A 13,797-nucleotide genomic window follows, 5' to 3' on the forward strand; every position below is an offset into this window, starting at 1 on the left:
GAATGGATATTGATTCTTTTTAAAATGTTGGGTAGAATTCAGTGGTGGTACCTGTGGGCCTGGACATTTATTTGTGGGAAATTTTCAAATTACAAATTCAGTATTCTTTTTATAGGTCTGTTCAGATTTTCTGTTTCTTTTTGGTTTGTTTTTGGAAGTTTGTGTCTTTTTAGGAATTTGTCCATTTTATCCTTGTTACCTAATTTGTCATACAGTTGCTCATGGTATTTCTTATCATCCTTTTTATTTCTATAAGGTCCTTAGTAATGGCCTCTCTTTTATTCCTGATTTTGGTATTTGAATGTTTCCTGTTATTTTCTTGATTAGTGAAAGGTCTTTCAATTTTGTGATATCTTCAAAGAACCAACTTAGGGTTTTGTTGATATTTATTGCTTTTCTATGCTCAATTTTATTTTTACCCTATTATTTATTATTTTTTTCTGCTTGCTTTGGTTTTGTTTGTACTTCTTTAAGGAGTTTTTTAAATGTGTTTAAAGACAGTCATTCTTTTAATATAATTTTAATTAAGAGCATGGACAGGTTGATCTGAGTTTAAATTCTTTTTTGGCTTTGCGATTTGGAACAAGTTAGTTTCAGGAAAATTATTATATAAAATGTAGATGATAATACATCACTGGTGGCGGTAAGGATTACTTGAGATAATATATTCAAAGTGCTTAGATATGCTCTATAATTAGTAATGCTCAATGAATGGTAACAATTAGTAGCTATTAAATATTGCACCTAGGGTTTTACATGTTTGTATTTATCTTAGCACAAGTTATCTTTTCAAGTTATAAAAAGTATACCCTTCCAGCTCCAGATGATCAAAAAATTTCAATTAGTAGAATCCGAAATGAGACTTTAGATCATCAAAGTCTCTTCTTATAAATGTGATAGATAGGCTTTGTATCTGTATTTTATTTTCTAAGAGCTTATTAGGGTTTTCCTTATGAGGGAGGTGTATTACTTGAAAAAAGTGTAAATAAATGATTGTTTTTAAATGTATTCTTGGTAAATAAATGAGTAAAAAATTCATATAGCTGTCAGCTGCATAGCTGCCTGATTTGTTTCATATATTTTTTTGGATTATTAGTCTTTGCCTTATGTTTACACTCAGATTCTTGCAATTAACCGTGGAGAAAATTTGAAGATACTGACAGTTAAGGTCGATATTTCTGATGGAGTGAAGAATGAATTCTGTAGGTGGTGCATCCAAAACAGGTCTGTTTTCAGATACTTACAGAATTTTATTTCTTTCTTTTCTAAAATATGATACTGACATCTATATGTATTGATATGTAAAGATGTCTATTACTTGAAAGTTATTAAAAAGCCAGTGATAGACAAGGTATATGGTGTCCTTTTTGCATTAAAAAAAAAAAAAGTATATGTGTCATACATGTTTAAATAGAGAATATCCAGGAGGATGCATGAGGAATTTATGATAGTGATTATCTCTGGGGAGAGGGACTTTTCTACTTCATTACTTTTCTGTACTATTTGAAACTTTTATAAGATCATCTTTTCCCTTGCAAAAATAAACTAACAAGCATATACTGTGTATATCATATCTGAAGTGTTTAGTTTTTTAAGGATGATGGAAACAAAAATTAACTTATTGGATATTACAGTATAAACCTCTAAGCATTCTATATGTGGGAATAAATGTTGCACATTAAGGATGATTGAAAGAAACATTAAATTTATTAGATATTTTAAGGAAATTTCTGAGCTTATGTAATTTTTTATTTCCCTTTTTATTTGTTAAGGGTATGTTTTAAAATAGCACCATGTTTGTATAACACTTTTTACTTTTAGTTTTAATTTTTCAGAGTGTAATTGATCCTCACAACAATGTGTTTAGTTGATAGAGCAGGTTTTGTAGCCACCATTTAGCCAGTGAGAAAACTGATACAAAGAGGTAAGTAAAGTGGCCCAGCAGTCAAGAGATGTAAATTTTGATAAAGCTCATCACCAGGTAGCTCTTTGTAACCTTAGGATAAAGAGATTCCTAGGAATGACTCTTAAAAAGTTAGATGAATTGTTCTTAGAGAATAAGTACCATGTGTTTTTGGAACTCAGTTACCTCCTTCAGCATTACTGTTTTGTTAATTCATTAAAAGCTATTACGTACCAACTTGCTTAACAACCAAATACTACTAACCAAACAACCATTAAGTAAAACAATTATCTAAATGTTAATAGGTAAATTACTTAAGCCAATTGTGTCATATCCATATGGTGGAATTCTGTGCAGCCATTTTGAAAAAGTTGAAATAGAGCCACAGTTGAAGTATGAATGTGTCTTACTAGGTTAAAAAGACAGTTTACAATTAGCATTTATAGTATGATTTCATTAGTGGCAAATAAATGTCTTTATATTACTTGTATAGTATAGATTTTTCTATATAGTTGTCTTTCCCTTTTTCTTTTTCTTTTTTTGAGGGTCAGGGTCTTACTCTGTTGCCTAGGCTGGAGTGCACAGGTGCTATCATAGCTCACTACAGCCTCAGTATCCTGGACTCCAGTGATTCTCCCTTTTTTTTGAGACGGAGTTTCACTCTTGTTACCCAGGCTGGAGTGCAATGGCGCCATCTCGGCTCACTGCAGTCTCCGCCTCCCGGGTTCAGGCAATTCTCCTGCCTCAACCTCCTGAGTAGCTGAGATTACAGGCACGTGCCACCATGCCCAGCTAATGTTTTGTAGAGACGGGGTTTCACCATGTTGACCAGGATGGTCTCAATCTCTTGACCTCGTGATCCACCTGCCTCGGCCTCCCAAAGTGCTGGGATTACAGGCTTGAGCCACCGTGCCCGGCGATTCTCCCACTTTAGTCTCCCGCGTAGCTGGGCTCATAGGTGCGTACAGCTGGCTAAAATTTTTTTTTTTTTTTTTTTTTTTTTTTTTAGGTGAGGTTTTGCCATGTTGCCCAGGCTGGTTTTGAACTACTGGACTCAAGTGGTCCTTTTACCTGAGCCTCCCCAAGTGCTGGCATTACAGGCATGACCCACCATGCCTGGCTAGTTGTCATTTTTCTTTCTTTCTTTCTTTTTTTTAAAGATGGGATTTCACCATGTTGGTCAGGCTGGTGTTGAACTCCTGACCTCAGGTGATCTGCCCGCCTTGGCCTCCAAAGTGCTTGGATTACAGGCGTGAGCCGCCACGCCTGGCCACTAGTTGTCATTTTTTATGAATGTTTATTTCGTTTATAAATAAGCAAATAAATTCCAATGAAGAGAAAAAGGAAATATATGCCTAAAACAAATCCTAGATTTAAAAAATTATATTAGGAAATTAGATAATTTTAAGATGTGATAAACCTCTGAGATAGTTTCATAGAGGAAACTCCTAAGAAGTAGACATATTTGAGTTTGAATTCTAGTTATATTATTTATTTAATTATTTATTTTTGAGACAGAGTCTTGCTCTGTCGCCAAGCTAGAGTGCAGTGGGGCGATCTCGGCTCACTGCACCTCCGCCTCCCAGGCTCAAGCAATTCTCTTGCCTCAGCCTCCTGAGCAGCTGTGACTATAGGTGCGTGCCACCATGCCCAGCTAATTTTTGTATTTTTTAGTAGAAAGGGGGTTTCACCATGTTGGCCAGGATGGTTTCGATCTCTTGACCTCGTGATCCACCCGCCTTGGCCTCCCAAAGTTCTGGGATTACAGGCGTGAGCCACTGTGCCCGGCTCCAGTTATATTACTTTGTAGCCATGTAGTGATGGGCATGTTACTTAGTTTCTTTCTCAGTTTTGTCCATCCTTAAAATGATAATACTTTCCTTATAGATTATAGAGAGAATTAAGTGATAATCCATATAACTGTGTAGCATAGTGCCTGGTGAAGAACAGGCCTTTGATGGTATCTGTTACTACAAAGTAGTAGGATTATTGTGCTAGTTCTTTTTAGAAATGTTTTAATCACAGTAAGTTGAAGACAATATTTTTCTGTAAATATTCATAATACACAGTATCAGAGTCAGTCCTCAATAGATAAAAAAACAATATGTCATACTTTTAACCTTTTTATTATCTTTAGACTAAGTGGATGTCAAGGAATTTTTTTACAGCAATTTATTTTTCCATGGCTTATTTATATTTTATATAGTTCTACTTCAATTGAAAAATTTGTAATATTATTTAGCTTACAATATAACATGTTGCATCACTATAGCATAGTAATATAGTTTTCAGTCAGGTTTGGAAGTTTTTCTTTTTCTTTTTTTCTTTTTTGAGACAGGGTCTCACTCTGTCACTCAGGCTGGAGTGCAGTGGTATGACCTTGGCTCACTGCAGCCTCAGCTTCCCAAGTCAAGCTGTCCTCTCCCTGAGCCTCCCGAGTAACTAGGACTACAGGTGTGTACCACTACACCCACCTAAGTTTTTATTTTTTCGTATGATTTTTGCCATATTGCCCAGGCTGGTCTTGAACGTCTGAGCTCAAGTGATCCACCTGCCTTGGCCTCCCAAAGTGCTGGGAGTACAAGCATGAGCCACCATGCCTGGCCTGAAATTTTTTCTTAATTTAAATAATTCTAAGAGCTGAAACACTTTTCTAGGACCTAAAGAATTATTCTCAAAGCACTTGTTTTTCCTTTAAACACATGTGAATGACTGGAAATGCTTACTTGATGAATCTTCTTCCTTTTTTTTACTCTCTTTTTCTGTTTCTTCCACCCTCTTCTTTATGTACTCATCCATTCATATTACGTGGTAGATGTTGGAATTTACCTGTAAACTAGACAAATATACTGCTTGTCCATGATGACAGTGTAGTTTAATGAGAATAACACTAATTGTTAAGAGTATGTTGAGGTTATGAAGGAAAAGTGCAGTAAGAAGAAGAAGAAGAAAAGTGCTTATAACAGAACCCTAAGTAGATTGGACTTGACATGTAGGTAGGTCAGAGATAGAAGTTCGAGAAGGAAGAGAAGCAACGTGGAATTAAGATAGAGGTGTTGACAGGTTAGATCATACTTTGCTTTCAGGTATGCTAAGGACTTTTTTTTATAGCCAATAAAGATTTTAAATAGAGGAGTGTGTTGATCAGACTGCATTTTGAGATCACTCTGGCTATAGTGTAGATAATTATTTGGAAGGAATCAAGAGTAGATATGGGCAAAAGATTATGGTAGCTTAGACTAGGGTGGTAGCAATAGGGAATAAGTAGACATATTTGGGTAATATTTAGGAAGTAGATGGGTGGGACAAGGTATCTGATTAAATGGTGGGTGGATTGGTTAGGGAGAGGTGAAATGAAGCATAAAATTTGTGTGGTTGCTGGGCGTGGTGGTCCACACCTGTAATCCCAGCACGTGGAAGGTCAAGGTGGGAGGATCACCTGAGGTTAGGAGTTTGAGACCATCCTGGTCAATATGGTAAAACCGTGTCTCTATACAAAATATAAAAATTAGCTGGGCATGGTGGTGCCTGCCTGTAATCCCAGCTACTCGAGAGTCTGAGGCAGGAGAATTGCTTGAACCCAGGTGGTGGAGGTTGCAGGGAGGTGAGATTGTGCCATTGCACTCCAGCCTGGGCATCAAGAGTGAAACTCCGTCTCAACAACAAAAATTTGTGTGGCTTGAACAATAAGATATATGATACAGTTACTATTACACTATAAATATATAAAGTACTATATAATAGAGCAAATAATGATTTAAATTGCAATCTTGTTATTATGTAAGTTGATTAGCATAACAAGGAAGAATTGAATGCTAATGTGTTAGTATTAAAAATAATATACAGGTCCGAATTCAGCAACTGAACAATTCCTCATTTGGAATCGTATATTACTAGTACAAGATGATAATAAGTTTGAAGAGGATTTCTAAGCTTTTTAGATGCTGAAATAGTTGCTGTGTTTGTGAGAACCTCAATAATCCAAGTTTCTGCATTTGCTCTTTAGGTAAAAACATATTTAAGGAAAATTTTTTTGTTTTAATTTACAAAACTACCTTTTAGAGAACATGATCTCGCTATGTTGCTCAGGCTGGTCTCAAACTCCTGGGCTTAAGCAGTTCTTCTGCCCCAGCCTCCAAATTAGCTGGGACTATAGGCGCATACTACCTGGCTTCAGAACTTGTCTTTTTGAGCGTGCAGATTCTTGTGTCTTTGACTTGAAAAGTCAGTTTATATTCTCTGAAATTGTGCTGCTGTTTTTCATGTGGTAGATTTAAGGGAAAGTGTATCTCTTTTAAATGTGGAAAAAAGAAAGCTCAGCGCAGGGAGCCTCTCTTCATTTTACTTATATGAAGTAGGGAGAGCATATTTCTTTGCCAAAGTGGAGAATATTTCTTTGGTGGAGTTTGTGATCCCTCATCTTAATTTTGTGCTTCATTATATGCAACATGTGTAGCACGTGTTTTGCAATGTAGAATTTGGTTTAAGTGAGGACCTCCTTAGTTTTATTCAGATATATTTAACTATCGAATTAGAGGAAGAATCAAGTTTAGATGACATCCTATAAGGCAAACCCATTGTATTTTCTTTAAGTTTAAAGATGTAAGTAATAGTAAGGTCCCTTAGTATGCTAAGTGCCTTCAGTAGATCCCAGGAAGCTGATGAAGGGCAGCAAGGGTTTTTGTGTAAGGGGCAAAAAGGAGTTTCTATAATATAGGACATAAATATAGCTGTTATCTTTCAGGGCTGGGTCTGACGGTCTAAAGTTCAACTGAATGGGTATAATTGAGGCACCCTCAAGTATTAAATAGACCCACAGCTCTCTGTTCCAGGAAGGGGAGCTGAGCAGTCAAAGCCAAGGAAGGATCTTGAGACTTGTAGAAAACTACTGGGACTTTGAGAGGATATGGGTAGGTGATATTTAAGATTTCTGGCTTTTTTGTGCAAGCAATGGGGAAATCTTGGTTGGGGCTTAAAGGGAATGACCCATATTTTAAAAAAATTAATCCATTAAGGTCTTCCTGCCTCTAAAGACTATCTGTCTCGCATATTGTTCCGTGATTCAGAACTGTGTTCTTTCTCCTAACTGATCAAGCTCCATAGCTTTGTGTATAAGACCCTATGATCCAGCCATTGCCACGTATTCTAGCCTCATCTTCCCTCCTGTTGATCTTGCCGCTTTATTTCCTAGAAGTACTAACCCTATAGTTACCTCTGAGCTTTTACATATGCTATGATTTCTTCCCAGAATGCTCTTATTCTTTTATCTTGCTTGGTAAACTACAATTGATTAAACAATCCATCTCAGATGTTTGTTTTGGGAAGTCCTTCTTGACATTGGATTCTCCAAATTAATAATAGCAGCAGTAGCAGCAGCAGCAGCAGCAGCAGCAAAAACTTACATAGAATGTATCAGGCACCGTTGTAAGTCCCTTGCATATATTAACCCACAACAGTTCAATGAAGTAGACTATTATTACTCCCATTTTACTGATGAAGAAATTGTAGCACAGATATACTTAAGTAAATCTACCATCAAAGTAGAGCAAGGCCATACATGGTGGCTCATGCCTGTAGCCCCAGCACTTTGGGAGGCCGAAGCATGCAGATCACTTGAGGTCAGCAGTTCGAGACTGGCTTGGCCAACATGGTGAAACCCTGTCTCTACTAAAAATACAAAATTAGCTGGGCGTGGTGGCGGGGGTATCTGTAGTCCCAGCTATTCTGGAGACTGAGGCAGGAGAATGGCTTGAACCTGAACGTGGAAGTTGTAGTGAGATGAGATCTTGCCACTGCACTCCAGCCTGGGTGACAGAGCAAGATGAAACTCTGTCTCACAAAAAAAAAAAAAAAGGAAACTAATGGAGCAGAATTTGAACTAAGGCAACCTGGCTCAGATCATATTTTTAACTAGTATACTATGCTACTGTTTGCTGTCACTTCTGCTTTTGAGCTCTTCATATCTTTAACATTTATTTCTATATTTACATTTATTATACTGTACATTTGTTTAAATATTTGTTTCATTGCAAAAAGGCGTGTGTGTTGAATTCATGCCTTTTTCAATGGAGTAGAGAAATTGTACTCCTCTGTATCCCTGATTCCTTCTGGCAAAGGCTACTAGGGAGCAGCAGGGATTTAGGTGGAAGGAAGGATGTATATCCTGCCTAAAAGCACCTTCATTAAAATTTAAAAGCTATATAACACCTTCTGTGGAAGAGATTCAGTTAGTTGCTATTATGTATTCTTTGGAATAAAACATTGTAAATGCTTAAATGTTTGTTCAGTGAAATTTAGTTCATTTCCTAGCCTAAGATAGGTAAAGGGGATGAGAGTACCCTTAACGTAATATTAATTAATATTTTGTTAATGGTTTTCATTCAAGAGGGCAAGGGCAGAGATGTTGTAAATGGATGAAAACACAGAATGAATAGTATCATAGCACCAAGAGGTTTGTATGCCCACTGTGTAGTAATAGACTAATACACCAAGACAGCAGAGTTTGTAGCAGAGAAAAGAGTTTAATGATTGCAGGGCACTGAGTGAGGAGATGAGAGAAGACCCTAAAATCCATTTTCCCAAAAGTTCTGGGCTGGGTTTTTTTTGTTTGTCTGTTTTTTTGTTTGTTTGTTTTGTTTTTGTTTTTAAGAAAGGGTCTCACTCTGTTGCTCAGCTGGGTTGCAGTGGCATAATCATGGCCACTGCAACCAAGCTGACTGGGTAATTGAGTAATGACCCAATCATTACTATAGCCTCAACCTCCTGGGCTCAAGCGATCTTCCTGCTTCAGCATTCCAAATAGCTGGGACTACAGGCACACGCCACCACATCCAGCTAAATTTTTATTTTTTGTAGAGACAAGGGTCTGGCTATGTTGCCCAGACTAGTCTTGAATTCCTGGGCTCAAGTGATCCTCCTGCCTTGGCCTCTAGGAGGCCATATTCTTGGATTACAGATGTGAGCTACTGTGCCCTGCCCTGGGCTAGGATTTTTAAGGGGATCATAGAGGGCAAGGAGCTGGAAAATTGTGGTTGTTGACTGGCTGGAGTAAAGGGGGTAAAATTATCAGGATTTGGAAACTACTCTTTGGTGAGTCAACTTCTTGCAGGCATCTTTAATACTAGCTGATGTCAGTAGTTTCACTGGTACACAGGATCTGAAAGAATATTCAAATGGAAAACTTAACATTTCATAATGTTCAGGTTGTTAACTATAGAACACTTAAGGGGAGCTGTAATCTTATAATAGGGTCTATGTGATTCTGGGACAGTAGGCACCAGACAACCATAAGGAAGCAGGTCAGAGAGTGAGCTGACCTCTTGAGTGATGCTGAATGTGCTGCCAGCTTGTTTATTTTCATTTCTAGCCCTCCCTTCTTTACTGATTAATTTTATAAGGTTTATAGGGACAGTTTCAGTGAGACTACATTTGTCCTTTTAGCTTGTGCCTGTCTCTTCTGTTCTTTCTCCAGTGTTCATTAACAGTTGGTTCTGTGGCATTTATACTCCTCATTAGGTATGCAGATGCTGTCTGGTAGAGCAATGTGGCCTGAGCAATAGAGTAAGTTCCATTCAAAAATGGCAAGAGGCAAGGGTTAAAACAGTCTTTCTGCTTTGCTCAGTCTACTTTAAGTCTCAGAAAGAGATAAAGAAAGGGGGGAAAGAAGGATACTGTGCTTGTCTTAGCTTGGCCTACCATAACAAAATACCACAGACTTTGTGGCTTTTACAAGAGAAGTTTATTTTCTCATAGTTCTGGAGGCTGAGAAGTCCAAGGTCAAAATGCCAGCTAATTCATTTCCTGGTGAGGGCTCTCTTCCTGGCTTGTAGACAGCTGCATTCTTCCTATGCCCTCACTTGGTGGTGAAAGAGAGAGAAAGAGCAAACTCTCTGTTATCTCTTCTTATCAGGGCACTAATTCCATCATGAGAGTCCCATGCTTATGACTTAATCAAACCTAATTATCCCCCAAAGGTCCCATCTTCAAATACCATCACCTCAAGGGTCAGAGCCTCAAGGTATGGAATTTGGGGAGGGACACAATTCAGTCTATAGCAGTGCTATAATAATTTTTTGGTGACTTTCTTGTATCTTAAGATTTTGGCCATTATTAATAATGCTTTGGAGACTCTTCACGGAAGAGGAAATTTTTTCCTTGTTTTGTATCTGACCATAGATTGTTACCAGGATTTTAAAAATAAAAACTCCAAATGTCATAATAATTTCCAGATACCACAGCCTTTTCTCACAGATTATGTTACTTTGGCTTCCATAAAGGTTTTCTCCCCTTCTGTATTCTACCCTCCTTTTCTGGCCTCATTTATTGTATCAGTTTTAGTATGGGCTTTTCTTCTTTTGCAGGTGGAGACCACGTAGCTTTGCAAGGCCAGAGTTAATGAAGATCTTACATAATTCACTGGATGATTCCTTTAAACGCCTTATTTATCCTCTCCTCTGTAGAGAATTCAGGTATATATCTTGTCTTATTTAATTTTGTGTACTGCTTATTATTATATATGGTAGCATGTAGCAAATATTTGTTGATTAATTAACCAATCATAACCAATCAAAAGAATTTAGTTAGCATCACAAAGTGTTAAAGTTAAGGCTTGATTTCAATCTGTAGATGCATTCACATGTGTAGATCATAAAAGTAGTTCTTAATTATGAAATGTTTTTCAAATCTTGACCACTTAATGTGCACCACTTCAAGTTCTGCAATGCTAGTCTTGCAATTTGACAACCAAGCTAAACAAGTGGTTTTATTGATTAGAAATCTCGCTTGGAAGAAGCAAACTGAGAAGTTAATGGAGAAGTTAGTTAGTCAGAGGCAGTTTTTAGAGGTAAGAGAGCCAAAGAAAGCATAAGGAATTTAGTAGGGTACATGATGAATCAATTACCTTGAAGATAGGGAGCTAATGTATGTTTTTAACTCCAAATGGGAGTTGTTTGGATGAAAAATTATCAGTAATAATAAATAAATATTAGGAGATTATTAAAATGACAATGTGAGTGGACTAATAAAAGGACAAAGAGTAATAAAGATGAAAACTGCAAAAGAGATGAGGTGGAATTGTTTTCAGAACAGAAGATGGAAAGAAGAGAAATGTAGGGAGGCAGAACTCCTCTCTCTTGCTTCTCTGAAACCCTTGTTTTTGTACCCAATCTTTAGAAACTAGACATTCCCTAATACATTCTTTCTGAAGTATTATAGATTCTCTTTATTCTCATTTATTTGTAGGCTTCAGCAAGGGCTACCTGAGAACTGTAGTTTTGTAGCCATCTCTTCAACCTCTCTAGAATTTTTAGCAGCCTTTGTAAGGTTTGTTTTTCATTTGCTGCACTTCACCATTGTGTTAAGACGGGTTCATAGCAGGGAGTGAGCAGGTACTATTAAAAAAGACACATATTTCTGTTGTCTGATTTATTTTTACCAAGTCATTTAATCTCTTATTTCATCCATTTTAGATGTAGCCTAAAAATATTGTTTGTTTTAGAATTCTATTTCATTTCAAGCTGTCTTACATCTTTTGCTTTTGAGAGGTAGGGCATGCACTTTAAAAATCAGGAATTTGGATATTCCTGAAGGAAAAATTATCTTATTTAAAATTTCAATGTCTTTTTATTTTTCTTTTTATTGTTTTCTCATGTTGCTTATGGCTAGTGAGACTTTTGACATGTTTCACATATATTTTTGATTTGAGTAGGTTTACTGCATGTGGAACAATTTCATTGAGGTTTAATGTAAACAGTTTGATATGGGATCATTTAATGTATAAACCTTTTCTGAATTCCATTAGCTGTAGATAAACAAGAGTACTTTCCCTCTTTTTTTCTAAAATGCCTGTGGTAAAATAATGTAACTTATTTCAGTTTATAAGTTAGTTTGCAGGTGTTATCTACAGATATGCTTCCTGATAGGAATACTTGCCGGAAAAGCAGTTGAAGAGGAAGAAACTCCCATTTAGTTTGTTTTTTAGACTATTTTATTTTGCAGTCACTTAATTTAGTTCACTGTATACTATGCATAGCCTACTTCTGCATGTCTTATTCTTGTGACTGTCATGATCATTCATCCATGTGTCATTTTTCACATCTACCTCTGTCATCAATTCTACATTGTCAGTTACAAAGTGCTATCTATTTTGCCATCTTTTATTATATCTTGAATTTTTCCTGCTCTTTATCTCCTTGGTGACTGTCTTAATTCAGGACATCATCATTTTTTGTCTGGATTACTGAACTAGCATCATAGAAGATCTTGTTATTCTGTCTTGTCTTTTCCGATACTATTACAAATCGCCATTTCAAAATTCTCATCTCATGATTTCATGCTTGTATACTTCTTTCAGCGGATCTTGTCTCCAGGATAGAATCCAAGCTCTTTAGAAGAATATGCATGACCCTTTGCGGTCTGTTTTTTTTCTTGCCTCTACTTATGTCTCACTGTTTCTTTTTATGTTAGCATATGACATTACTTGCTTTTCCTATAATGAGTCATGGTCCTTTACATATGCTGTTTCCATTGTCTGGGGTGTTTCTCCCTGACTTTCATTTACTGTCCTTACTTTTGTTTGCATCTCATATGACATTCAAAAGTGTGTATACTCTCTTTCTCACATATACACATATTTATACATAGGCTTTTATATACAGTAGAGAGCAGATCGAGAGGGAATGTAGGTATGATAAACTTATAAGACTTGCTTCAGAATTGCTTGTGGTATCACATATTACTGTGATTAGTGAAAATAGATTCAATATAATTTTTGTGTATTTTTCTCTTAAGTTATATTGTTATAAATTCTCCTTTGAAAAATAATTATGCAAAATGAATTCTGCTCCTTTTCTGGCAAGAAAATTTGAGTGAATGAAAAACTTCTTCTTTTCTTTTATTTCTAAAGAGCCAAACTAACATCAGATGCAGAGAAGGAATCAGTAATGATGTTTGGACGGAATCTTCGTCAGCTCCTTTTAACAAGCCCTGTTCCAGGGCGCACCTTAATGGGAGTGGATCCTGGTTATAAACATGGTTGCAAATTAGCTATAATTTCTCCTACCAGTAAGTTGTCTTGCAATTTTTCATATAAAAGTTGTTTAGTTGGTTATAAGTTTCACTTCATACATTTCATGAGGATTTGGAAATAATGTTAATTTTTAAGGCCTAGAAAGTAGTTTTCTCACATACAAGTGTATTAGGAACCAGGTAGTCAAACTTCATTTTTGTCTCATTTGTGATAAAACCCCTCAATATATGACTATCATTTATACCCTTCCTATGTCTCGATAGAGATATTGAGGACTAATTAGGCTCAGACTTGAACTCTAGTAATTCGCCATCAGATTCTATTATTGTGATGCATTTATGTGTGATGCACTTTCATTCTGTATATATTTTAAATACCAAAATATGTTTTTATTGATTTGCCCAGTTGGTATTTTTTTTTTCCTGTTTACTTATATTTACACTGGTATTCTTCATTTTTTTTGCATTTCCGTGTTTCCATTTGAGATCATTTTCTTTCTGCCCGAAGAACTCTGTGCTATTACTTTTAATGAGTCAGCTGGCGACACGTTGTCTTAGTTTCAGTTTGTCTGAAAACATCTCTGTTTTGCCTTCATTTTTGAAGAACATTTTTTGCTGGGTGTAGAATTTAAGATTAACGGTTACTTTCAGTACTTTAAAGATTTTAAAGATGTCAGTTTTATTGGGTTTTTTTTTTTTTTTTTTTTTTTTTTTTTTTTTTTTTTTTTTTTTTTTTTTTTTTTTTTTTTTTTTTTTTTTTTTTTTGGCTACTATAATTTTTGTTGAGAAATCAGCCAAAACTGTTATTATTGTTCCTTTGAAGGTAATATGTCTTTTTCCTCTGGCTGCTAAGATTTTCTCTTTGTGGT

General features: G+C 36.1%; 1 protein-coding gene across 1 annotated transcript in view; it reads left to right on the top strand.

Moving 5' to 3' along the window:
• The window catches only part of SRBD1 (S1 RNA binding domain 1), a 226,268-nt gene that overhangs the window by 45,792 nt on the left and 166,679 nt on the right, over window positions 1–13,797 (top strand). The window contains exons 10-12 of the mRNA XM_017544825.2: window positions 1,121–1,224; window positions 10,264–10,371; window positions 12,807–12,964. Of these exons, the coding sequence (XP_017400314.1) occupies window positions 1,121–1,224; window positions 10,264–10,371; window positions 12,807–12,964 (370 nt within the window). The remainder of the gene's footprint in view (window positions 1–1,120; window positions 1,225–10,263; window positions 10,372–12,806; window positions 12,965–13,797) is intronic.

The sequence above is a fragment of the Cebus imitator genome, unplaced genomic scaffold (genome assembly GCF_001604975.1).
Source record: "Cebus imitator isolate Cc_AM_T3 unplaced genomic scaffold, Cebus_imitator-1.0 Scaffold172, whole genome shotgun sequence".
Taxonomy (NCBI): domain Eukaryota; kingdom Metazoa; phylum Chordata; class Mammalia; order Primates; family Cebidae; genus Cebus; species Cebus imitator.